At 36.6% G+C, this 26470-nt stretch overlaps 1 protein-coding gene across 15 annotated transcripts in view; it reads right to left on the bottom strand.

The window, feature by feature from the left end:
• The window catches only part of USP34 (ubiquitin specific peptidase 34), a 231411-nt gene that overhangs the window by 140513 nt on the left and 64428 nt on the right, over nt 1-26470 (bottom strand). For all 15 annotated transcript variants that reach the window (XM_089923127.1, XM_022597181.3, XM_089923126.1 and 12 more), the window contains 4 exons: nt 25226-25418; nt 24011-24072; nt 14060-14141; nt 13880-13972 (listed from right to left, as the gene is read on the bottom strand). In XM_089923127.1, coding sequence (XP_089779253.1) covers nt 13880-13972; nt 14060-14141; nt 24011-24072; nt 25226-25418 — 430 coding nt within the window. The remainder of the gene's footprint in view (nt 1-13879; nt 13973-14059; nt 14142-24010; nt 24073-25225; nt 25419-26470) is intronic.

Below are 26470 nucleotides of genomic sequence, written 5' to 3'. Positions count from 1 at the left end.
CAGTGCTCAGGCTTCTCTCTAGTTGTGGCATGCAGGTTTTTTCTTTCTCTAGTTATGATGTGCAGGCTCCAGGGCATGTGGGCTCTGCAGTTGTGGTGCATAGGCTCCAAAGTGCATGTGCTCTGTAGTTTGCGGCACTCAGGCTCTCTCATTGAGGCGTGCAAGCTCAATAGTTGTGGTGTGCAGGCTTGGCTGTCCTGCAGCATGTGGGATCTTAGTTCCCTGACAACGGATTGAACCCTCGTCCCCTGCATTGCAAGGCCGATCCTTTACCACTGAACCACTAGGGAAGTCCCCAAATTAAGACTTTTTTGTGCGTCTAAGGGTACTTCCAAGAAAGCAAAAGACAACTTACAGAGCTGGAGAAAATATTTGCAAATTACGTATCTGATAAGAGATTAATATCCAGACTATATAAAGTACTCCAAAAACTTAACAGAAACTCTCAAACCACCCAATTCAAGAACAGGCAAAGGATAAACATTTCTGGCACTTCCCTGGGGGCGCAGTGGTTAAGAATCTGCCTGCCAATGCAGGGGACACTGGTTTGAGCCCCGTGCTGGGAAGATCCCACATGTTGCTGAGCAACTAAGCCTGTATGCCATAACTACTGAGACTGCGCTCTAGAGCGCACAAGCCACAACTACTGAGCCCACATGCCACAACTATTGAAGCCCGCATGCCTAGATCCTGTGTTCTGCAACAAGAGAAGCCACTGCAATGAGAAGTCCGCGCATTGCAAGGAAGAGTAGCCCCTGCTGGCCACAACTAGAGAAAAGCCCGTGTGCGGCAACGAAGACCCAACGCAGCCAAAAATAAATTATTTTTTTTAAAAAAAGGATAACCATTTCTCCGAAGAAGATGCACAAATGACCAATAAGCACATGAAAGGCTGCTCAACATCATTAGTCATTAAGATGCAAATAAATGCAAATTATAACCACAATTAGATACCACTTCATAACTACTAGGATGGCTAAATTGTTTTAAAAAGACAAAAGTGTTGACAAGGATGTGAAGTAATTAGAACCTGCCTGTATTGCTGCTGGGATGTAAAATACTGCAGTTGCTACAGGTTAAACCTAGATTTACCATATGACCCAAAAGTTCTACCCTGAGGTACATATACAGATGAACTGAAAGCAGAGATTCAAACATGTATTTGTACATCCATGTTCATAGAAGTAATTATCTACAATAAACATCCAAAAAGTGGAATTGACTCAAATGTCCACTGATGGATAAATGGATCTAAATGTGGTATATACATACAATGGAATATTATTTATCATAAAAAGAAAAATTTTATATATGCTATAACATAGATGAACCCTGAAAAAACTGTGTTTAGTAAAATAAGCCAGACACAGACAAATACTGTATGACTCCATCAAATGAGGTACCTAGAATAGGCAAGTTCATACAGACACAATGTAGAATGGAGGAAACCAGAAGCCCCCTGGGAAGGAGGAATGGAGAGTTATTGTTCAACAGGTACAGAGTTTTTACTGGGGATGATGTCAAAGTTTTGGATACAGACAAATGATGGTTAAAAAAACACTGTGAATATATTTAATGCCACTGAACTGTACACTTACAAATGGTTAAAATGCTAAATTACTGGTTAATTATATTGTATATATTTGTACCACAATAAAAAATGTTTAAATAAAGGAAAAAATATATGTTAAAGGCCATCAACCAAAAACTCAAAACAAGTTAAAAAGAAAAACCCTCATGGGATTAATGAACACCTGAACATGAGAGAAATATTCTACCAACAAAAAATGATAGGATACTATCTTTGTAAAATATTAAAAATAAAAGTTGTTTGTTCAGAAAACGACTACTCTCCATGTATACTACACAGTTCTGATGGAAAACAAAAGAGTGGCTCTAGTAATATAACATTCAATCAAACTCTTCAAGTACAAAGAAATCAGACATCTCAAGTGTGTAGAAACCCAGAACAAAATATCCATAAATTTCTCTTCAGAGACCGGGGGTGTAGATAATCGAGAGGACAGGACTGCCGGTTGACCTTTGAACTAAAACTGGGGAAGCAGCGGCTCCTCACTACCCTCCATCATTAGAATATATGTTCGGCCTGCCTGCCATTCCCAAAGTGGGAGCTACTCCAAGGACATAACCTTGAGAGAGAGTAAGGGGTTGAGACCATCTGGATAGTATTTATGCCTAAACCCAATTAAGGCCTCTCTTATAAACTTGTAAGATTTGACAGGTGAGTGCAGAGATCTACTCATCTTGCAGCCACTGAAGACAAGCCTCATAAGTTAAGTTCCCTTGCTTATTAAACCTGCCACCTACCAATCTGGAGTGATCTCTGCCTCTTTCTTCAGTTTCTCCCTGACCTCTGTGTACAGGGCCAGTTTATAAACCAACAAGGGAAAACAAAAGTCTACTCTGTGAATTATACGAGAATAACCACAAATTAACCCTGGAAAAAGGAATGAGAAAAACAGGAATGAAGGAAAAGAATATGTGGTAAATCATATAGCTAAATACAAAATTAATATTAAACAACTGTGGAAATTATAATTTATAGAACTTAAAAGTTACATATCTTGATAAAATAAAAATAACATAATAAAAACTGCAAGTGGAAAATGAGGAGAGAAAAATGATGAGAATTTCCTCATCTTCCACAGAGGAAAATCAATCGTTACTGTATTTTAGAATGAAAAGAAACACACCCACAAAGAAAATGAGCATCAATAATAGGTATGAGGGACTTCCCTGGGATACAATGGTTAAGACTCCGTGCTCCCAATGCAGGGGGCACAGGTTCAATCCCCGGTCAAGGAACTAAGATCCGTATGCCACAGAGTGCAGCCAAAAAAAAAAAATTACTATTAATAATAATAGATATGAGATTTTAACAAATTTCTGAATGACTGAAATGAATGGGAATACATTTTTAAATGTACAGGTAGAGAAAGCTGTAGCTCAGAATAATTTGTGAGTGAGCTGCAGAGGAGATAGGTCTATCTTCCCACTGTAACTGGGAAAATTTCTGAACTCATCTGAGTACCAGATCTGATGGACAGCAGGAGTGAGACATGAACATGAAATCCTCTGTTTTCTCATTCCTTCCTCTGTTTCCCATTCCTAGGAGTCCATCTGAGAGCTGTAATGGAAAAATATTTCACAACACCCAAGAACATCTAGGCCACTTACCAGTCGTCTTCCTTAAGTATGGATAGCAAAGGCATATGGAAAGACCCAACAACATAAAAGAAAGAATACAGTACAGACAAGAGGTTTGAATATGTAATACAAGAAGGAATCATCATTCATATTAACAGCTCCTAAAAAAGCAGGAATGAATAGAATTCAAATCATAAGATGTAACATAGAGGCAGATACTGCAGTGGCCAGATTATAATTCAAGAACAATCATTAACTTCACAAGCTAACAGTATGCAATGTCTCATAAAACAGTAATCTAGGGCTTCCCTGGTGGCGCAGTGGTTGAGAGTCCGCCTGCCGATGCAGGGGACACAGGTTCGTGCCCCGGTCCGGGAAGATCCCACGTGCCGCAGAGCGGCTAGGCCCGTGAGCCATGGCCGCTGAGCCTGTGCATTCGGAGCCTGTGCTCCGCAACGGGAGGGGCCGCAACAGTGAGAGGCCCGCGTACCGCAAAAACAAACGAACAAACAAACAAAAAAAAACAGTAATCTAAATGTGTGTACAAATATACATGCAGAAGCTAATAACCAAGAGAGTGTATATCAGCATTTCTAAAATTAGTCATCACATAAACCCTTTGAGAATCTGATGAAAATTATGAACTATTTCCCCTCAAAATATACATAATGCACATTTGAATCAGATGACATTTAAGTTCCTTCTAAATCCTAGGGAATTTTACTTCTGTCATTGAGACATGAAAATCTATTCCCAAAAAGCTATTAGCTGCATTTTAAGATAAGATTATTATCTCAGGAAGTTACATAAATTTATGTGTAAGTTCTTCAAATATGGAAAGCATCTAACAATAAATTCCAATACAGTGGAAAGATTCTGAAGTTTATTTATTTGATGTCCTATGACTAAAAGATTTTATGGTGAGAGGGTATGAAGAGGGAGATGTAGAGAGGTAACTCAGTCAAACCAGAATAAGAAGTAACTTTAAATGACAGAGAAAGTCATTTAAATGTCTAAATGTTTACTGTTTACTTTATACACTAGTTTTTATATGTACTGAAAAATTAATAAACACATGTAAAATTTTCACAGTCTACATAAACATAGACAGTAAAAGTCTCCATCTACTTCAGGTCACTTCCCCAAAAGCAAACCTGTGAAATTTTCTTGTCTGATTTTCCAAAATAGTTCCAGACAGTCACAAGTACAAAGAGTACATATACGTTTATGTACATCCCCTTTTTATAACTGTTTTAATACGCAGTGAAAGAATACACTGTGTACTTGCTGTCTTCTCTTAATAAAATAACTACTGTTTTAGATAAAATAATATTTAATAAATAGTGTTTAATAAAAATATTTCTTGGAGGTTGTTCCACATAAGCATAATACAGCAACTTCAGTCCTTCTCTTGGCCACAGAACATTCTATTAAACAGATTTCCCAAAACTTATTTAACTAGCCCTACAGTGACAGACATTCGTGATCTGCTAGTGTAGTTAATGTTGTATCAAACATCTTCATGTACATGTATCTAGAGGATAAGTTACCAGAAAGAGAGCTGCTATACTGTTCTCCTAAAGCTATACCACACTCTGGTCAATACAGTGTATTGTTAAACATAATGAGAATTACCCAATATATGAAAATGCTATTATGTTAGCTGAACTTACGTTTAATTATAATCAAAGATAAGCATTTTTCAAATATTTATAAACTACTTGTTTTTTCCCAATCAATTTCCCATTTATCACCTTTGTCTTTTTTCTCCTTGGATTCCAATGTAAGAGTTGTGATACAAACAATGAAAAAACCAGCAGCCAATCCAATTATTACTGAGTGAAGTGTGTGTACCAAGTGAGCAAAGTGACCTCAAAAACTTACTCCAGAGGGAAGGAAAAAAAAACTCACGCAAGACTCTGTATGAAACCAACCAACCCTGGACGCTTGGAAGCCAGTTACAGTTGGTGCTCAAATAAAAAGAACTCAAAATGTAAAAATTCCTGATAATTCTACATCTGTGGTATATTCAAAAGTAAAGCAGTAACAAAACACAGAAACACCCAAATAAAATGACCTTTAAAATATACTTATTTAATCTTGTTAAACTAACTTTTATAGATATTTAAGTTGTTTCAGACTGTATCACAGATTATGCCAGAATTTTTAAATCATTTCCTTATTAGGTTACTTGAAACCCTTGCTAGGGTAAAACACTAAAAGTTTTAATACACCGTATTACTAATTATAAATTTGATGAATTTCACCTTCAATAAACAGTGCTTCACTATTCTTAGTTATTTATTCTATATTACTTACCATATCACTGTTCTCATATTTTGCTTGCCTTGCTATGAACAAAATAAAATTTAAAAGTCTACTAAAAAGAACATTTTCTGAAAGTTATGAAAGAGAACTTCCTAAGTATTTTAGGATTACTCTGAAATATGAACTGCTTCATTAATGTGTTAAAATGATAATGATGTATAAATAGACAATATTAAATATGAGAATTTAAAAAAACTATATTGAAAAATTACCACAACCAATATAAGGTCTCAAGGCACACAATTATTAAAAATCAAAAATTTGAAAATGCTTAAGTATATAAAAAGTATATATGCAGTGATCATTAAGTATAAGGAAGAAATAAAGTATAATGGACAAAAGCAAGTAATATAAGGGGAGAAATGGCTATTTTAATAGCAATAATAAATAAAATTAAAATCCTTAAGAATAAGCTTAACATGAAATAAAATCTATACACAAATAACTCTGAAATGCTGAATGAAACAAAATAAAACAAATGGCATATTGTGTTTTGGATAGGAAGACAACTTCACCTCTCAAAATAATCATTATAACAGTAAAAACAACAATATTTTTAAAGAAGAATCAATGCTAAAATTCACATGGAAAAATAAGAGACATAAAGATTCTTTTAAAAAAAATATAAGGAGAAACGATCAGCCTTGCCAGATAATAAGAAATATTACATAGACACAAGGGGGAAAAAGAAAATACATTAGTATAAAACCAAGGACTAGCAAATGTCTTCTTGATGGCCCAGACAATAAATATTTTAAGATTACAGGTGATATGGTCTCTGTTACAAATATTGCACTCTGCCACTGCAGTGTGGAAGCAGCCACAGACAAAAATATGAAAAAGAATAGGCAAGGCTAAGTTGCAAGAAAACCATTTACAAAATCAAGTGGCCAGCCCACAGGTCATAAGTTTACCAATCTCTGATATATAGATCATGACTAAGATATACCAATAGGTCAGTCTACAAAGTCCAGAAATTGACCCAGTCAAGATAAAACTGGTATCTCAAATCAGTGAAGAGAAGAAGAATTACTGAACAAATGGAATGGGGACAACTATATAACCAAAAAATGGGGGGAAAATGTTGGATACGTACATGACCCTTTGAACCATGATAAATTCCTATTGGATCGAAGATTAAAATATAAAATTGAAACAAAATGTACACAAAAGAACTAAAGGGGAAGTTTCTTCTAATCTTGAAATGCATTTCAAACCATAACACAAAAGCCACAGGCCATGAAAAATTCAACCACAAGTGTGAAACCACAAACTTGAAACTCAACTGCAAAAACCACCTTAACTAAAACAGCAAGAAGACATCAAAGCAGAACGTAGGCATAACTCATAACACAAACAAAAGTCTGATTTCACTGACATATAAAGATCTCCTACAAAAAAGAAAATAAGTAAAGCAACTGATAAATGGCAAAGAATATAAACATCACCAGAAAAGGAAACAAAAAGGGTTGTTAAGCACAAGATTTTCAACCTGATTCATACAAAAGAAATCCGAATTTAAAACATCAATGAAAACACTTTTCACCCATCAGTTTAGCAAATAAAAAGAAGATTAAGAACATGATTTTAAAAAAGAAGAAAAAAAAAAAGATCTAGCAGCCTGTTCACTTCTCTGCAGGACTCTCCCCTCCAGCTGGCTCTGGTCCCCTTCCACAAGCTGTGTGGCTGACAGAGTCTTGGTGCTCCAACCTGATGTCAGGCCTGAGCCTCTGAGATGGGAGAGACAAGTTCAGGACACTGGACCACCAGAGACCCCCCAGCCCTATGTAATATCAATCAGCAAGAGCTCTCCCAGAGATCACCATCTCAACGCTAAAACCCAGCTCCATCCAACGGCCAGCAAGCTCCAGTGCTTGATGCACCATGCCAAACAACTAGCAAGACAGGAACACAACCCCACCCATTAGCAGAGACGCTGCCTAAAATCATACTAAGTTCACAGACAACCCAAAACACACCAACGGATGCGGTCCTGCCCACCAGAAAGACAAGATCCAGCCCCACCCACCAGAACACAGGCACCAGTCCCCTCCACCAGGAAGCCTACACAAGCCACTGAACCAACCTCACCCACTGGGGGCAGACACCAAAAACAACAGGAACTACGAACCTGCAGCCTCTGAAAAGGAGACCTCAAACACAGTAAGATAAGCAAAATGAGAAGACAGAGAAATATGCAGCAGATGAAGGAGCAAGGTTAAAAACCCCCCAGACCAAACAAATGAAGAGGAAATAGGCAGTCTACCTGAAAAAGAATTCAGAGTAATGACAGTAAAGATGATCCAAAATCTCAGAAATACAATGGAAAAAATACAAGAAACATTTAACAAGGACCCAGAAGAGCTAAAGAGCAAACAAACAATGAGGAACAACACAGTATATTAAATTAAAAATTCTCCAGAAGGAATCAATAGCAGAATAACTGAGGCAGCAGAACAGATAGTGACCTGGAAGATAAAACAGTGGAAATAACTACTGCAGAGCAGAATAAAAAAGAATGAGAAGAACTGAGGACAGTCTCAGAGACCTTTAGGACAACATTAAACGCACCAACATTCAAATTATAGGGGTGTCAGAAGGAGAAGAGGAAAAGAAAGGGTCTGAGAAAATATTTGAAGAGATTTTAGTTAAAAACTTCCCTAACCTAGGAAAGCAAATAGTCAATCAAGTCCAGGAAGGAGAGTCCCATACAGGATAAATCCAAGGAGAAACACGCCAAGATACATATTAATCAAACTATCAAAAATTAAATACAAAGTAAAAATATTAAAAGCAGCAAGGGAAAAAGCAACGAATAACATACAAGGGAATCCCCATAAGGCTAACAGCTGATCTATCAGCAGAACCTCTGCAAGCTAGAAGGGAGTGGCAGGACATATTTAAAGTGATGAAAGGGAAAAACCTACAACCAAGATTACTCTACCCAGCAAGGATATCATTCAGATTTGGTGGAGAAATTAAAACCTTTACAGACAAGTGAAAGTTAAGAGAACTCAGCACCACCAAACCAGCTTTACAACAGATGCTAAACTTCTCTAGGCAGGAAACACAAGAGAGGGAAAAGACCTACAATAACGAACCCAAAACAATTAAGAAAATGGGAATAGGAACATACATATTGATAATTACCTTAAATGTAAATAGATTAAATGCTTCAACCAAAAGACATAGACTGGCTGAATGGGTACAAAAACAAGACCCATATATATGCTGTCTACAAGAGACCCACTTCAGACCTAGGGACACATACAGACTGAAAGTGAGGGGATGGAAAAAGATATTCCGTGCAAATGGAAATCACAAGAAAGTTGGAGCAGCAATTCTCGTATCAGACAAAATTGACTTTAAAATAAAGATTATTACAAGAGACAAAGAAGGACACTACATAGTGATCAAGGGATCAATCCAAGAAGATATAACAATTGTAAATATTTATGCACCCAACACAGGAGCACCTCAATACATAAGGCAAATGCTAACAGCCATAAAACGGGAAATTGACAGTAACACAATCATAGTAGGGGATTTTAGCACCCCACTTTCACCAAACAGATCATCCAAAATGAAAATAAATAAGAAAACACAAGCTTTAAATGACGCATTTAACAAGATGGACTTAATTGATATTAACAGGACATTCCATCCAAAAACAACAGAATGTACTTTCTTCTCAAGTGCTCATGGAACATTCTCCAGGATAGATCATATCTCTTCGGTCACAAATCAAGCCTTGGTAAATTTAAGAAAACTGAAATCATATCAAGTATCTTTTCCAACCACAAAGCTATGAGACCAGATATCAATTACAGGAAAAAACTATGAAAAATACAAACACATGGAGGCTAACCAATACACTACTAAATAACCAAGAGATCACTGAAGAAATCTAAGAGGAAATCAAAAAATACCTAGAAACAAATGACAATGAAAGCAAGATGACCCAAAACCTATGGGATGCAGCAAAAGCAGTTCTAAGAGGGAAGTTTATAGCAATACAATCCTCAAGAAACAAGAAACATCTCAAATAAACAATCTAACCTTACACCTAATGCAATTAGAGAAAGAAGAACAAAAAAAACCAAAGTTAGCAGAAGGAAAGAAATCAGAAAGATCAGATCAGAAATAAATGAAAAAGAAATGAAGGAAACAATAACAAAGATCAATAAAACCAAAAGCTGGTTCTTTGAGAAGATAAACAAAATTGATAAACCATTAGCCAGAATCATCAAGAAAAACAGGGAGAAGATTCAAATCAACAGAATTAGAAATGAAAAAGAAGTAACAACTGACACTGCAGAAATACAAAGGATCATGAGAGATTTCTACAAGCAACTATATGCCAATAAAATGGACAACCTGGAAGAAATGGACAAATTCTTAAAAAAGCACAACCTTCCAAGACTGAACAAGGAAGAAATCGAAAATATAAACAGACCAATCACAAGCACTGAAATTGAAACTGTGAATAAAAATCTTCCTACAAACAAAAAGCCCTGGATCAGATAGCTTCACAGGTGAATTCTATCAAACGTTAAGAGAAGAGCTAACACCCTGATACCAAAACCAGACAAAGATGTCACAAAAAAAGAAAACTACAGGCCACTATCACTGATGAACATAGATGCAAAAATCCTCAACAAAATACTAGCAAACAGAATCCAACAGCACATTAAAAGGATCATACACCATGATCAAATGGTGTTTATCCCAGGAATTCAAGGATTCTTCAAAATACGCAAATCAATCAATGTGACGCACCATATTAACAAACTGAAGGATAAAAACCATACGATAATCTCAACAGATGAAGAAAAAACTTTCAACAAAATTCACTCATTTATGATAAAAACTCTCCAGAGAGTAGGCATAGAGGGAACCTACCTCAACATAATAAAGGCCATATATTCCAAACCCACAGCCAACATCATTCTCAATGGTGAAAAACTGAAACCATTTCCTCTAAGATCAGGAACAAGACAAAGTTGCCCACTCTCACCACTATTATTCAACATAGTTTTGGAAGTTTTAGCCATGGCAATCGGAGAAGAAATAAAAGGAATCCAAATTGGAAAAGAAGAAGTAAAACTGTCACTGTTTGCAGATGACGTGATACTATACACAGAGAGCCCTAAAGATGCTACCAGAAAACTACTAGAGCTAAGCAATGAATTTGGTAAAGTAGCAGAATACAGAATTAATGTGCAGCAATCTCTTGCATTCCTATACACTAATGATGAAAAATCTGAAAGATAAATTAAGGAATCACTCCCATTTACCACTGCAACAAAAAGAATAAAATACCTTGGAATAAACCTACCTAAGGAGACAAAAGACCTGTATGCAGAAAACCATAAGACACTGATGAAAGAAATTAAAGATGATACAAACAGATGGAGAGATATACCATGTTCTTGGATTGGAAGAATCAACATTGTGAAAATGACTATACTACCCAAAGCAATCTACAGATTCAATGCAATCCCTATCATACTACCAATGGCATCTTTCACAGAACTACAACAAAAAATTTCACAATTTGTATGGAAACACAAAAGACCCCCAACAGCCAAAGCAATCTTAAAAAAAAACAGGGGCTTCCGTGGTGGCGCAGTGGTTGAGAGTCTGCCTGCCGATGCAGGGGACATGGGTTCGTGCCCAGGTCCGGGAAGATCCCACATGCCGCGGAGCGGCTGGGCCCATGAGTCATGGCCGCTGAGCCTGTGCGCCTGGAGCCTGTGCTCCGCAACGGGAGAGGCCACAACACTGAGAGGCCTGCGTACCGCAAAAAAAAAAAAAAGAAAAAGAAAAACAGAGCTAGAGGAATCAGGCTCCCTGACTTCAGACTTAAGACTTTGTAGCTATACTACAAAGCTACAGTAATCAAGACAGTATGGTACTGGCACAAAAAGAGAAATAAAGATCAATGGAACAGGATAGAAAGCCCAGAGATAAACCCATGCACATATGATAACATATGTGCATGTTATGTGCATGTTATGATATGATAATCTCTCAAAGATAACCTTATCTTTGTTAAAGGAGGCAATAATATACAATGGAGAAAAGACAGCCTCTTCAGTAAGTGGTGGTGGGAAAACTGGGCAGCTACATGTAAAAGAATGAAATTAGAACACTCCCTAACACCATACACAAAATTAAACTCCAAATGGATTAAAGACCTAAATGTAAGGCCAGACACTATCAAACTCCTAGAGGAAAACATAGGCAGAATACTCTATGACATAAATCACAGCAAGATCCTTTTTGACCCACCTCCTAGAAAAAGGGAAATAAAAACAAAAATAAACAAATGAGATGTAATGAAACTTTAAAGCTTTTGCACAGCAAAGGAAAACATAAGACTAAAAGACAACCCTCAAATGGGAGAAAATATTTGCAAATGAAGCAACTGACAAAGGATTAATCTCCAAAATATATAAACAGTTCATGCAGCTTAATATCAAAAAAACAAACAACCCAATCCAAAAATGGGCAGAAGACCTAAACAGACATTTCTCCAAAGAAGATATACAGATTGCCAACAGACACATGAAAGGATGCTCAACATCATTAATCATTAGAGAAATGCAGATCAAAACTACAATGAGGTTACCACCTCACACCGGTCAGGATGGCCACCATCAAAAAATCTACAAACAATAATGCTGGAGAGGGTGTGGAGAAAAGGGAACCCTCTTCCACTGTTGGTGGGAATGTAAACTGATATAGCCACTATGGAGAACAGTACAGCCACTATGGAGAACAGTATGGAGATTCCTTAAAAAACTAAAAATAGAACTACCGTATGACCCAGCAATCCCACTACTGGGCATATACCCTGAGAAAACCATAATTCAAAAAGAGTCATGTACCACAATGCTCACTGCAGCTCTATTTACAATAGCCAGGACATGGAAGCAACCTAAGTGTCCATCGACAGATGAATGGATAAAGATGTGGCACATATATACAATGGAATATTACACTCAGCCTTAAAAAGAAACAAAATTGAGTTATTTGTAGAGAGGTGGATGGACCTCGAGTGTCTCATACAGAGTGAAGTAAGTAAGAACGAGAAAAACAAGTACCACATGCTAACACATATATATGGAATCTGTAAAAAAAAGTTTCTCACGAACCTAGGGGCAGGACAGGAATAAAGACGCAGACGTAGAGAATAGACTTGAGAACACGGGGAGGGGGTAAGGATAAGCTTGGACGAAGTTAGACAGCACTGACATATATACACTACCAAATATAAAATAGCTAGTGGGAAGCAGCTGCATCGCACAGGGAGATCAGCTCGGTGCTTTGTGACCACCTAGAGGGATGGGATAGGGAGGGTGAGAGGGAGACACGAGAGGAAGGGGATAGGGGGATATATATATACATATAGCTGATTCACTTTGTTATTCAGCGTAAACTAACACAACGTTGTAAAGCAATTATACTCCAATAAAGATGTTAAAAAAAATTATTGCGGAGAATAAGGTGAAAGTGGCACTATCACACCATTAGCTACCACAAGTAAACCACACTTACTTTAACCTGACAATACTACTTATAAGTAGGAATGTATCCTACGTAAATAGTTTTGCATATGGATTAGCTGACAACTGTAAGTTACTTATTGTAGCATTGTTTATAATAAAAAAGATTGGAAAAAATAGTGCCTATGAACAGGAACTGGTTAAATAAATTATGGTTCATGCATATAATGAAACACTATGCAGTCCTAAAAAAGAAAAAATGTGTTTTATATATTGATATGGAATAATAATCTCCAGGACAAACTGTTAGTGAAAAAAAGCCAAATCCGTTTAGTATGATACATCTGTGGAAAAGAGGACAGGGAAAGAGAAATGTTTACAATTGGCAATTTATATAGAAAATCTATGATGCACCTGAGAGGTTAGGAACTGCATGCATGGGAGACATAGGCAGGAGGGGGAAAATGTATAGCATATCCTTTTATATCTACTTTTTGAAATTCGAACGATATGGATATGTGCCTATTCAAAAAATTAAATTAAAGAAGAAAATAGTATAGTAGAAAAAAACATATGAATACAATGTTCAGGACAGAAGCATTGATTGTATAAATTAATAGGAAACTATCTCTTAATAAACCAAGAACCTCTAACTGACTGACTCTCATTTCCTTCGATTGTACCAGTAGTACAGTAAGATAAGACATGGACTCTGAAGCCAGATTTCATAGATTTGATCCCCAACTTTTCCCATGGCATGGTTTCTTTAGCGACAAAATGAGGATAATAATAGAGCGTACCTTATAGGGGAGTAAAGAACTTAGAACGGAACAAATAATAAAGAAGCACTTATGTTAAGCTGTTGATATTACCTGTGCTGCAGCCCAAATGCAGTCAATATGCTGAGTACTCAGTCGCCCTTCTGCTGCCAAAAAATTCAAAATCACTTGGCACTGTTTGATAATCTGGAAAAGAAAAACTTATTACAGTTAATTTTTAAAAGCATTCTTCTCTCTTAATAGAGCAGATAAGTCACATATTAGTCCACAAACCTCAATATGTAAATTTGGTCCAAATATATGCTCTACCACATTGTTGCTTATAAGCCAGTCTGCAAGTTCTTTTGCAATGGACCTAAAGTCAAATAATAAAAATAGTTAATACATTTAAGAAAATATTAGTATCAATCTTTCCATGTCTAAAACCAGACTCAGGTGAAAATCTAAAACTGTTCACATACCAATTATAAAGAAGTGATTATATACAATTAACTGTTAATAGTACTATGAAGAATAACTGAAACAGAAATACAAGAAATGGTAATACTACCTGAATTTATAAACAAGCAAAAAAAAAATCTGAAAAGTTAGGATAACTAACACCAGGTACACAGGTGAGAGTACCAAGGGTAACACCTAAAAACTGATGTATTTTCTTACTCAAAGACCTTGCCTTCCCATTTTTAATTTCCATAGTAGGCACTGAGGCATTCAGGGAAGGTTTCCCCATATGTCCTCTATGGTAAGATAACATCAGAAAAGTAGGTTACCAAAAAGGGTGGGGGAAAAAAAAAAGAAGAATCTCCAAGCCAAACGGCAAGTCTCATTCCTGCCTGATATTAACGAAGGTTCTGCTAATGTGATCCCTAAAGTTATCAACTGACTGTTCAGAACACTTGGTTACACTTAGGAACAACTCATCTTTCATTTCAAAAAGTAAACTTTTTATTTTTGAACAGTTTTAGATTATCCTTCATTTTGTAAAAAGAGCTATCAATTCTTTTAGAGTAATAAATCACTGGCACAGAAAATTAAATTATTATGTTACCAATAAGGTAATGTAAGTTTATCAGTTAATTTGTCTTTTACAGCTTTGAGATATGAAATACAGTAAACTAAACATATTTAAAGTATATAGTTTAATGAATTTAAACTTAAATATACATCTATGAATCCATCAGCACTGCCAAGATAACAAACACATCAACCCGAAAAGTTTCTTTATGCCCCTTTTTAATCCCTCTTTTTCTCAGCTCCCACAATCCACTGCCCAGACAACCAATGATGTGCTTTCTGTTATTACATAGTTTTCATTTTCTAGAACTTCATATAAAAAAAAGATACAGGATGTACTGTTTTATAAAATTTAGATTCTTTCACTCAGCATTAAGATTTATCCATTTTCTTTCATTTGTCATTAGCCCATTGGTTCCTTCCAGGTTTGAGCAATTATGAATAAAGCTGCTATAATCACCCGTGTGCAGGTTTTTGTGTGGACATGTTTTCAACTCCTTTGGATAAATGCCAGGGAACATGACTGCTGGATCATATGGGAAGAGTACGCTGAGTTTTTTAAGAAACTATGAAACTGTCTTCCGAAGTGGCTGTACCTTCTTGCATTCCCACCAGCGGTGAATGAGAGTTCCTGTTGCTCCACATCCTTGTCAGCATTTGGTGTTATCAGTGTTCTGGATTTTGACCATTCCAATAGGCATGTAATGCAATGTCATCGCTGTTTTGATTTGCATTTCCCTGATGAAAGAGGAGCATCTTTGCAAGTGCTCATTTGCCATCTGTATGTCTTCTTTGGTGGGGTGTCTGCTAAAGTCAGTGTATTTTTTAATCAGATTGTTCATTTTCCTACTGTTAAATTTTTAAGAGTTCTGTGTATATTTTGGATAACAGTCCTTTAACAGATGTGTCTTTTACAAGTATTTTCCCCTGTCTACGGCTGTCTTCTCATTCTCTTGACACTGTCTTTCGCAGAGCAGTTTTTATTTTTAAAGAAGTCCAGCTTACCAATTCATGGATCATGGTGTTGAACTCAAAAGGTTACCACCATACCCAAGGTCATCTAGATTTTTTCCTATGTTATCTTTTAGGAGCGTTATAGTTTTACATTCTATGTTTAGGTGTGTGGTCCATTTTGAATTAATTTTTGTGAAGGGTGTGAGATGTGTCTAGATTTTTTTTCCCATGTGGTTGTCCAATTGTTTCAGCACCATTTGTTGAAAACCCTATCTCTGCTGCTTTGTATTACTGTCTTTGCTCCTTTGTTAAATATCAGCTGACTATATTTATATGGGCCTATTTCTGAGCACTGTATTCTGTTCCATTGACCTATTTGTCTGTTCTTTCACCAATACTGCACTGTCTTGATCACTGTAATTTTACAGTAACTCTTGAAGGTGGGTAATGTCGGTCCTCCAACTTTGTTGTTTCCTTTCAAAACTGTGTTGGCTATTCTGGGTCTTTTGCCTCTCTATTAACAAATGTTAGAATCAGTTTGTCGAGATCCACAAAATAACTTACTTTGATTTTGACTGAGACTGCAATGAATCTATAGATCAAGTTGGAAAGGACTGGTACCTTTACAATTTTAAGTCTTCCTATCCATAGACATGGAATATCTCTCCATTTATTTAGCTCATCTTTGCTATCTTTCATCAGAGTTTTGTTATTTTCCTCATATAGACCTTTTCATATTGTTAGATTTATACCTAAGTATTTCATTTTTTGTGGTGTTAATGTAAATGGTATTGTATTTTAAATTTCAAATTCTATTTGTTCACTGCTGATATATACGAATTTTTTTTTTTTTTTTTTTTGCGGTACGCAGGCCTCTCACTCTTGTGGCCTCTCCCGTTGCGGAGCACAGGCTCCGGACGCGCAGGCTCAGTGGCCATGGCTCACGGGCCTAGTCGCTCCGCGGCATGTGGAATCTTCCCAGACCGGGGCACGAACCTGTGTCCCCTGCATCGGCAGGCGACTCTCAACCACTGCGCCACCAGGGAAGCCCGTGACTGACTTTTGATTACTAACTTTGTATCCTGCAATCCTGCTATAAATGCTCATTAGTTCCATGAGACTGTCAATTCTTTCAGATTTTCTACATAGATGATCAGGTCATCTGTGATCAAAGACAGTTTTACTTCTGCCTTCCTAATCTATACACCTTTTATTTCCTTTTCTTGTCTTGTTGCATCAGGTAGGACTTTCCAGTACAATGCTGAAAAGCAATGGTGAGAGTGGACACCCTTTCCTTGTTCCTGACCTTAGTGAAACAGCTTTGACCTTCACATCATTAAGTATGATGATGTTAGCTGTAGGAGGTTTTGTAGATGTTCTTTAACATGTTGATGAAGTTCCTCTCTATGCCTAGTTTACTGAGAGGTTTTTTTATCATGAATGATAAAATTTGACCTTGTCAAAATTTTGACTTTACATTAACTGATCTTGAAACGCTGAACCAGCCTTGAATACCTGAGCTAAATCTCACTTGGTTGTGGTGTATAATTCTTTTTATACCTTGCTGGATTCGATTTGCTAATATTTTATGAGGATTTTTATATGTATGTTCATGGGAAGTACTGGTCTGTCGTTTTTTTGTAATGCCTTTGTCTGGTTTTGGTATTAGGGTAATGCTGGACTCAATGAGTAAGGCTTCCCTCTGCTATCTTCTGAAAAAGACTATAGAGAATTGGTATAATTTCTTCCTTAAATATTTGGTTAAATTTACCAATGAACCCATCTGGTACTGGTACTTTGTTTTGGAAGGTCATTAACTGTTGATTCAATTTATTTAATTGAGACAGGCCCTTTCAGAGCAATTCTTTAAAAAAAATTTAAATGGCTACTACAGAAGAACAGCTAATGAAAAAAGTAGTGATATGTATGTATATTGTGGGGAGAAGAAAAACGGTTTCAAAATAGGATGAGCAGTGAAAAGACCCCAAGTTTTTTCAGCTATGTAAATTATACACAGAAAAACTGGAAGGACTGAACAATTTCTTTTCTTGTTTATCCATAGAAGAATTATATTTAATTTTAAAATTATTCTGAAGATTTTTTAAAAGCTATGAATTAGATATATGACCTCAAAGGGTAAAACATTAAAATAAAACTAGTAGTGGTATATTTTACCTATTTCTGAGTAACCCAACAGAAGCTATGATCCATGAATCAACTCTATGATGTTTAACATACAAAAAGACAATTCAACAACTAAAAATAATTCTAAAAAATAAATCCCATTCTTTCAGTTTCTTGAAAAACACTGAAAGGAGACTCAGGGACTTTTGTAACAGCCGAGAACTGTAACTATAACTGAGCAAGCATAAAACTGGACAATGTTATCAGTAACAATCATTCAGGGCTCTGGAAACATATATATACTGGGACAGAAGGAGTAAGGAGAACAGAAAGAAAATTTGAAGAAACTATGGTCAAACATCCCAAATTTGATGAAAAATGTTCATCTACACAGCCAAGAATCACAACAAGCGCCAACTAAGATAAACACAAGGATATCAACACCCAGAGACATCAAACTCTTAAAAGCCAAAGACCAACAGAAAAATCTTAAAAGCAGCAAGAGAAAAAGAACTAAGCACATAGAAAAGAACCACAATAAGATTCGCAGCTGACTTATCAGAAACAAAGGAATAGAGCTATACTGAAGCACTGTTCCTATATTTTACTAGAATTGTGGTTAATCTGCAGTAGACAGTATTAAATTAAAATGCATATTGTAACCCATAAAGCAACCACTGGCAAAATAATTTTTAAAGTATAAAAAAATGGAATTAAAATGGTATACAGTACTCCCTCTGTATCCATGGGTTCTGCATCCATAGAGGATCAAAAATATTTCTTAAAATTCCAGGAAGTTCCAAAAGGCAAAACTTGAATTTGCCAAATGCTTGCAACTATTTACATAACACCTACATTGTATTAAGTATTGTAAGTAATCAAGAGATGACTTAAAGTATACAGGAGGATATGTACAGATTACATGCAAACACTACATGACTTTATATAAGGGAGTTGAGCATCTGCAGATTTTGGTATCCGCAGGTGATCCTGGAACCAATCCCCCACATATACCAAGGGACAACTGTACTACCGTATACTGACATACTGTAAAATAAGGCAGTAAAGGAGAAACAGAAAAAAAATTTTTTTGAGGAAGACATACAAAAACCCAACAGCAAAATGGCAGGCATAAATCCAACTATATAATATTAAGAGATACTCCTATCAAAAGGGAGAGATGGTAGGAGTGGATTTTTTTTTTCTTCTTCAATCCAACCAAATGCTACCTCCAAGAGACATACTTTAGATCCAAAAACAAACAGGTTGAAAGTAAGAGGATGGAAAAAGATATACCATGAAAACAGTAAGCATAATAAAGCTGCAGTGGCTATACTAATATCAAACAAAATACACTAAACTAAAAATTGTTTTAAAGAGACAAAGAGGGACATCTTATAATGATAAAAGGATGAAATTATCAGGAACATAACAACTATAAACATATATGTACCCAACAAAATGTCCTAAAGTACATGAAGCAAAAACCAACAGAACTGAAGGGAGAAAAAGAAATATAGCCAATTCCTACTACTCTTGGCAGTTATATTCTATAACGTCACTGCACTGAATTAGCTAATACTGAACCCCTGAATATTTTTTTAAATTATTGTCACCCACTGCTTTAATGGGTAAAAAGAACATGTCATTAGCATCAAGTGCTTCCTAGAGTGGGTTCTCTTTAAAAGAATGACTCAGTGCAATAATATGACTAGCTGTTTGCCTTTGACTGGAAGAAGACAGAGGGTTTGATTAAATGCAAATCTTATATAGTAACTTTAGATACACATTTGTTCTACAATCCGTTTGCAGAACTCCTTTAAAGAAAGATGTTTCACAAAACTAAGATTTGTTTTGAAGTTCCCACTTCAGTCAGAACAATGCAAGGGAGGCTCTTCCCTTTATGTAAAAATGCCATCACAGATAGACCATCAACATCCTTCCCCCTACCCCGTTCCCTCAGAAAAAAGAGACATGGCTCTCATTTGCGTATTCCAATGATCTCTCAATGTTGCTTTCTTTTACTTGATCCTCTTTTTCTAAAAACTCTTTTTATAATTGAGGTACAACTGACATATAACATTATATTAGTTTCAAGTGTACAACATAATGATTCAATATTTGTATATATTGCTAAATTATCACCACAGTAAGTCAACACCCATCATCATATACAGTTAGAAAAAAAATTTTTCCCTTGTGATGAGGGCTTTTAAGATCTACTCTCCTAGCAACTTTCAAATATGCAATACTATATTATCAACTATAGCCACCATGCTATACATTACTACCCTCATGACATTTATTTCATAACTAGAAATTTGTACCTTTTGACCTCCTTCACCTGTTTTGCCCTCCTCTGACCTCCACACCTCTGAAACTACCAATTTGTTCTCTGTGTCTATAAGCTTAGGGTTTTGGGGTTTTTTTCCTTTTTTTTTTTTTAACATCTTTATTGGAATATAATTGCTTTACAATGTTGTGTTAGTTTCTGCTGTATAACAAAGTGAATCAGCTATATGTATACATGTATCCACATATCCCCTCCCTCTTGCGTCTCCCTCCCACCCTCCCTATCCCACCCCTCTAGGTGGTCACAAAGCACTGAGCTGATCTCAGCATTTTTGTTTTTAAAGTCCGTACATAAATGAGATCATATGATGTCTTTCTCTGACTTATTTCACTTAGTATAATGCCCTCAAGGTCCATCCATGTTACCATAAATGGCAAGATTTCTTTCTTTTTTATGGCTGAATAGAATTCCATTGTATATAATATTTCACCATAGAACTGAAAGGACAAAAAAACAAATAATACAGTCAACTCTTGTTACTCATGGCAGCTGAGTTCTACAAAATTGCTGCAGTAAATTTACTCATGTTGAACCCTTGAATCTTAAATCCTAAAAATAACTTTTTATCAGATTCTATTTTCTCTATTTTACAAAAGAGAAAATGAACTTCAGAAGTGTTGAGGTGACTTTACTGAGGCTGCCCCAATACCATGTGCCAGACTTGGGATTCATATCCCTCCAACCGGCCCAGAGCCAGAGCTTCTTGCCCTATACTGCACTGCCTCCTACCACTTCCTTCCTCTGGTCATTTCTGTACCAGCACTAAAAGAACGCAGAGCATCACCTTGTATGACTTCAGTTGGAAATGTGCATGTTGGGAGACTCATTTTTTACTGCTCTGTGCATTTCCACAAATGACCGTGAGGGCACCAAAAGTACTGATTTGGGGTTCACAAATAAATTGCAGCAAATAGGCAAATTAATAAAAACAAAATCCACAGATGAGGATAAACTGAAGTTGGAGACTTCAATGCCCTAATTTTGATAATGGAATAGAACAAGTGTAGGTAAAAAAATCAACAAGGATATAGAAGACAAACAATATTACAAACTCATTAGACCTAAAAGACATCTACTGAACACTCCATACAACAACAGCTGAATAAACAGTCTTCTTAAGCACATATGAATATTCTGTGGTACAGATCGTATGCTAATCTATAAACCAAGACAAATAACCCAACTAAAAGCTAGGCAAAAAGTGAACAAACAATTCAGTGAAGAAGAAATAGAACGGCAAATAACCATATAAAAAGATGTTCCACATCCTTAGTAATTAGGCAAATGTAAATTAAAACCATAATGAGGGCTTCCCTGGTGGCGCAGTGGTTGAGAGTCTGTCTGCCGATGCAGGGGACATGGGTTCGTGCCCCGGTCTGGGGAGATCCCACATGCCGCGGAGTGGCTGGGCCCGTGAGCCATGGCCGCTGAGCCTGCGCATCCGGAGCCTGTGCTCCGCAACGGGAGAGGCCACGGCAGTGAGAGGCCCGTGTACCGCAAAAAAATAAATAAATAAATAATAATAATAATGAAATGCCACTTTATACCCACTATAATGGCTATAATCAAAAAGATAAAAACAAGTGCTGACAAGACTGGGGGGAAAACTGGAACCCTCTCATACATTGCTAGTGGGAATATAAAATAATACAGAAATGCTGGAAAACATTTTGACAGTTTCTTTAAAAGTTAAACATAAAACGATCTTACAAACCAGTGATCGCACTCCTACGTATCTACCAAGAGAAATGAAAACATATGTCCACAAAAAGACTGTACACAAATGTTTAAAGCAGCATTATTCATACTAATCAAAAAGTAGAAACATTCAAATATCCATCAACTTTGGTAAAAGGATAAACAAAATGGGATATAGCTACATAATGTAATACTATTCAGCAATAAAAAGGAACAAAGTACTGATTCACACCACAACATGAATGAACCTCAAGAAAAACAGTATAACTGAAAGGTGGCAATGGAAAAAAACACTGTCGTATGATTCCATTGATAGGAAATGCCAAAAAAGGGCAAATCTATAGAGACAAAGAAGGTTAGTGGGGCTGGGGATAAGAATGGGGATTGAAGGAATTCCCTGGCAGTCCAGCAGTTAAGACTGAGCTTCAACTGCAGGGGGCACGGGTTCGATCCCTGGGCAGGGAATTAAGATGCCACGTGCCATGTGGTGCGGCCCTGGGCTGGGGGTGGTGGGGAGAATGGGGATTGACTACAAATGGGCAAAAGGGACCTTTCTGAAGTGATGTAAATGTTCTAGAACTGTACTGTGATGATAGTTGCACAACTGTGTAAATTTTCTAAAATTCATTATAAAAACAGGTGAGTTTTATGATATGTATCTATATCTTAATAAAACTGCTTAAAAAGAGAGACCCAATTCACAGGCTTCGACAATATTTATCACTTTTTGTATTTGCTCCAATCTTTTCACACTGTACAGACCCTTCTCTTCCTAACTTAAACTGTCCTACCCACTATTCCTCAAAACTTTTACTCTCCTCCCTCTTAAGCATATTTTTAGTATGTATAAACCTTACACATTTTTGAATGGAATTCATTCTTTTCTCTATCCACAGCAACACAGAGACCTAACCTGGACATGTGGGGTTACTGCACGAGTGATTCCAGGATTTTTTTTTTTTTTTTTGTCTTTTTGCAGGGATAGGGAGTGATTACTGCATTGGCAATTTTAAGATTCTCCTAGAGGCAGTCTGAAGGGGTTGGAGGGTGGGTACTGAGGGGTCAAATGGGAAATCCAGAGCTGTAGTTTTATATACATTGGACATAATCTATATAATATCTTGACTGTGTGAAATAGCACTCCTAGTATGACCCATAATTTATAATGCTACTACCAATTCTAGGCCACACATTTTAAGGCACCACTGACAATGAATGTTGCCAAGAGTGAATGACTTGTCTGGTGATAAATATAAAAACCATAATACGTGAGGGAAAAAGCAGAGACATAGTCTCTGGTTTCCAAATTCAAGAAGGGCTGGGTTCAACTGAGATCAGCTCCATAGAGCAAAACTAAGATCAATGCATAAAAGTTACAGTAAAGCAAAAATATGACTCATTCATATAATTACAAATTTTCTAACACCTTAAGAGTTTGTAACTCTGGGGAATTCCCTGGCGGTCCAGTGGTTAAGACTCCGCAATTTCACTGCCGAGGGCACGTGTTTGTTTGATCCCTGGTTGGAGAACTAAGACCCTGCAAGCCACACAGCGGCACAGAAAAAACAAACAAAAAACTATGTAACTCTGTTCAAGCAGAAGATATTACTACCGAGATTTAAAAAATGATTTCTATACTGGATGGACAACTAAATGGAATAAATATTGGAAAAAATAAATATTTCTAAGTACTTTAAAAAGCCCTAAGCTATAAAAACTACTTCTTTTCATACATGAGCATCATGAACTTGGTTTTTTCCCCGGAAAAATGTGTTAAATGAGATCCTTTCCTGCATCAAGTGTGGTTTCTGAAAACTATCTGTACCATACTCTTTACTATTAAATTCTCCTGTATAAATAGTCTCCCTTTGCATTTTGTGAAAAATAACACGATATATTTTTTTAAAAAGAGAAGTATTGCAATATATTCCTCTGAAAGCTTGTTAAAGACTGTACAGATGAAGCCACAAGGCAAAGAATTTCTAGTAAACACTTCAAATCTAATAAAGTCAATTACATTTACCATATAAACAGCTACACATTAAAATAGTACTTATGCATAAATTAATGCTCCTACTTACGTTTCTGTGTCTGATACCAATGATTCATTATTGCACACATCATTGAAGGTGTGAAGTTGATTCTATAAATAGAGAAAAGAAATTAAAGATTTTTTCCAAAATTATTCTTGCATATGTTAGCAATTGCCAACACAGTTTGATACATGTAGATCATAATCAATAACCAGATCAAAAGTATAAAATATAAGATAGGTAATCAGATATACATATATACTTCCCAATTAGTCTATTTCCTTTATCATTTTTAAACACTAATTCATTCCACAAGTAATACTTAGGCTTTATTCCACTAAGTATGCTAGAGAAAAAGCTGAACAAGGGAAAAACACAAAAATCTAATGCAAGGCAGCAAGTTAACATGTCATTACAAACTGAATTTCGGGAAAGGATTCCTAGACATACACTTTTAAGATTTGATTTGGGAAACTGTCATTAAGTGTTTTCAACACTTACAAAGTCCAATACATGGGTAAAATCTAGGTCACAAAATTCAATACATGGGTACAATCTAGCTACTTCAGAATAACTACACTACAAAAACAGGCCCCAAATGTAAAGGAGTAAACCTAATGCAGACCTTGGTAAACCAGACAAAATATATCCATTCTAAAAAATGCAGCTAACTACTTAGTTCTAGCAAATTGTTGTCATGCAAGAAGACAGACCCAAAGACACTAGGTCTTTCTACCCACCCCGCCCCTCCAGGAGAAGCCAATAATATGTATTTCTCCCTATTTAAAACAGTACTTGCTACTGTGCAAACCAAACATTTCTGTTAGTCAAATTTGGCCTATGGCCCAATAATCTGTGGCTTCTGCCTGGAAAATTAATTAACTACTTATAATCTCCGACTCTTTTTCTCTCTGAAAACACTGCTTTCTAAATGCAAAAAACTGAACAGTTAAAAAAAAAAAAAAGTGAAGGAAATCAAAAAGACCTAAGGTATAAAACCTTCTAAATCTAAGCCTCAGTCTCCTCGTATTTAAAATAGGGAAAAAGAGAACATATAGAAATTATTTGTAAGGGTCACACAAAGTAATGCATGTAAAGTACTTAGCACAATGCCTAGCATGGCATAAATACTAGGTATTTATGCCACTAGCACTAGGTATACTGGCCACTAGCGTGGCTCCATAAATACTAGGTATTATTATAATGATGACAGTCTGAGAGGACAAACAAAAAATTACCAAAAATAAAGCAAATACAGCTTACCGTTATCTGACTTAATCCAGCCAACCTCATAGTCAAAGTAGGTGACATAAAGTACTTAAATGCAAGATCTAGGCTTTCTTTATCAAAGCATAACGTCGTATCCAATGGTTCTTTCACTGTGCTCCACATTAAGTCAGCCATATTGCGAGCCGCACTCTGTCTTAACTCCTGATCAGAGAGCTTGCATAAATACCTGAAATGATACAGAAATACAACATACACAAAAACTTGCAAACTATTTCTGAAGACCACTCAATAATTCAATAATATTCCTTTGCTCCATAGCTCCAAACTGTTAAGTACAGTAGAACCTGGAATCCTGGGATTAATACTCCCAATTTAAACTATTTCTAAGTAATGCTTCAAGGATTGTGACCTGTGGCAATGTGTCCTTTGCTGAGAGTCCAACATAAATCAGGAACTGCAAACCTAACACAACATGGAAGGAAGGAAAGAAGGGAGGGAGGGAGGGAGGGAGGGGAAAGCAGGGAGGGAGAGGAAGGAAGGGAGGGACGAAGAGGGAGGGAGGAAGGGAGGGAGGAACTGCACAGAGCCAAGTCATTTAACATCGGATTCTGCACCTGCACCTCCAGTAAAGCTTTACTATTCTCTAGTACCTGTCATGTATACAGCTCCTGTTTTAGTAAATTTCAGTTGAGTTCATATAAATAGTACATCTACTCCCCAACACAGCCAAAATTCTTCAAAATGTGTACATTTTAAACATCATTCTTTTTTGGCTTTCAAAAATCACAAACCACTGGTTTTCCTCTCAGGCCCTGCCTATTCTATTTCGTTGGTCCCTCCTCCTGTACCCAAGCTTTCAACATTATTGCTCCTCAGGGCTTGTAATGGATTGCAGAAAGGCCCCAAATTCCTCCCATCACTTTATATAGTAGTCTTTGCAATGTGACTTTACCACTCTTCCCAACAAATGTGTCATTTATTCCTCTACTTCCTTGCATCTGAGCTTTGCCATGAAGGTTCCTTTGCCCAGTGGGGTATTAAGAGATGTAACATAAGCAGAAGCTTAAAAAGCCTTTGAGCTTGCCCTCTCTTGCTGGGAACTCTTCCACCACTGAGAAAAGGACTCAGGATAGCCTGCTGGATGAGAGAGACATGGCTAATGCCCCAACTGACATCCAGCCAACTGCCAAGATACATATGAGCACCCTTCCCCACTCAAGACCAATCAGCCTGCCAACCAGAGGACAAATGACTGAGGTTATCTATCACAGAGCACCC

Source organism: Delphinapterus leucas, chromosome 13 (assembly GCF_059928025.1).
Source record: "Delphinapterus leucas isolate spDelLeu-1000000601 "Yukka" chromosome 13, BTC_Dleu_Yukka2, whole genome shotgun sequence".
NCBI classification, from domain to species: Eukaryota; Metazoa; Chordata; class Mammalia; order Artiodactyla; family Monodontidae; genus Delphinapterus; species Delphinapterus leucas.
Note: the sequence above shows the minus strand (reverse complement) of the source record. Positions and strands in the feature narration are given on the sequence as shown.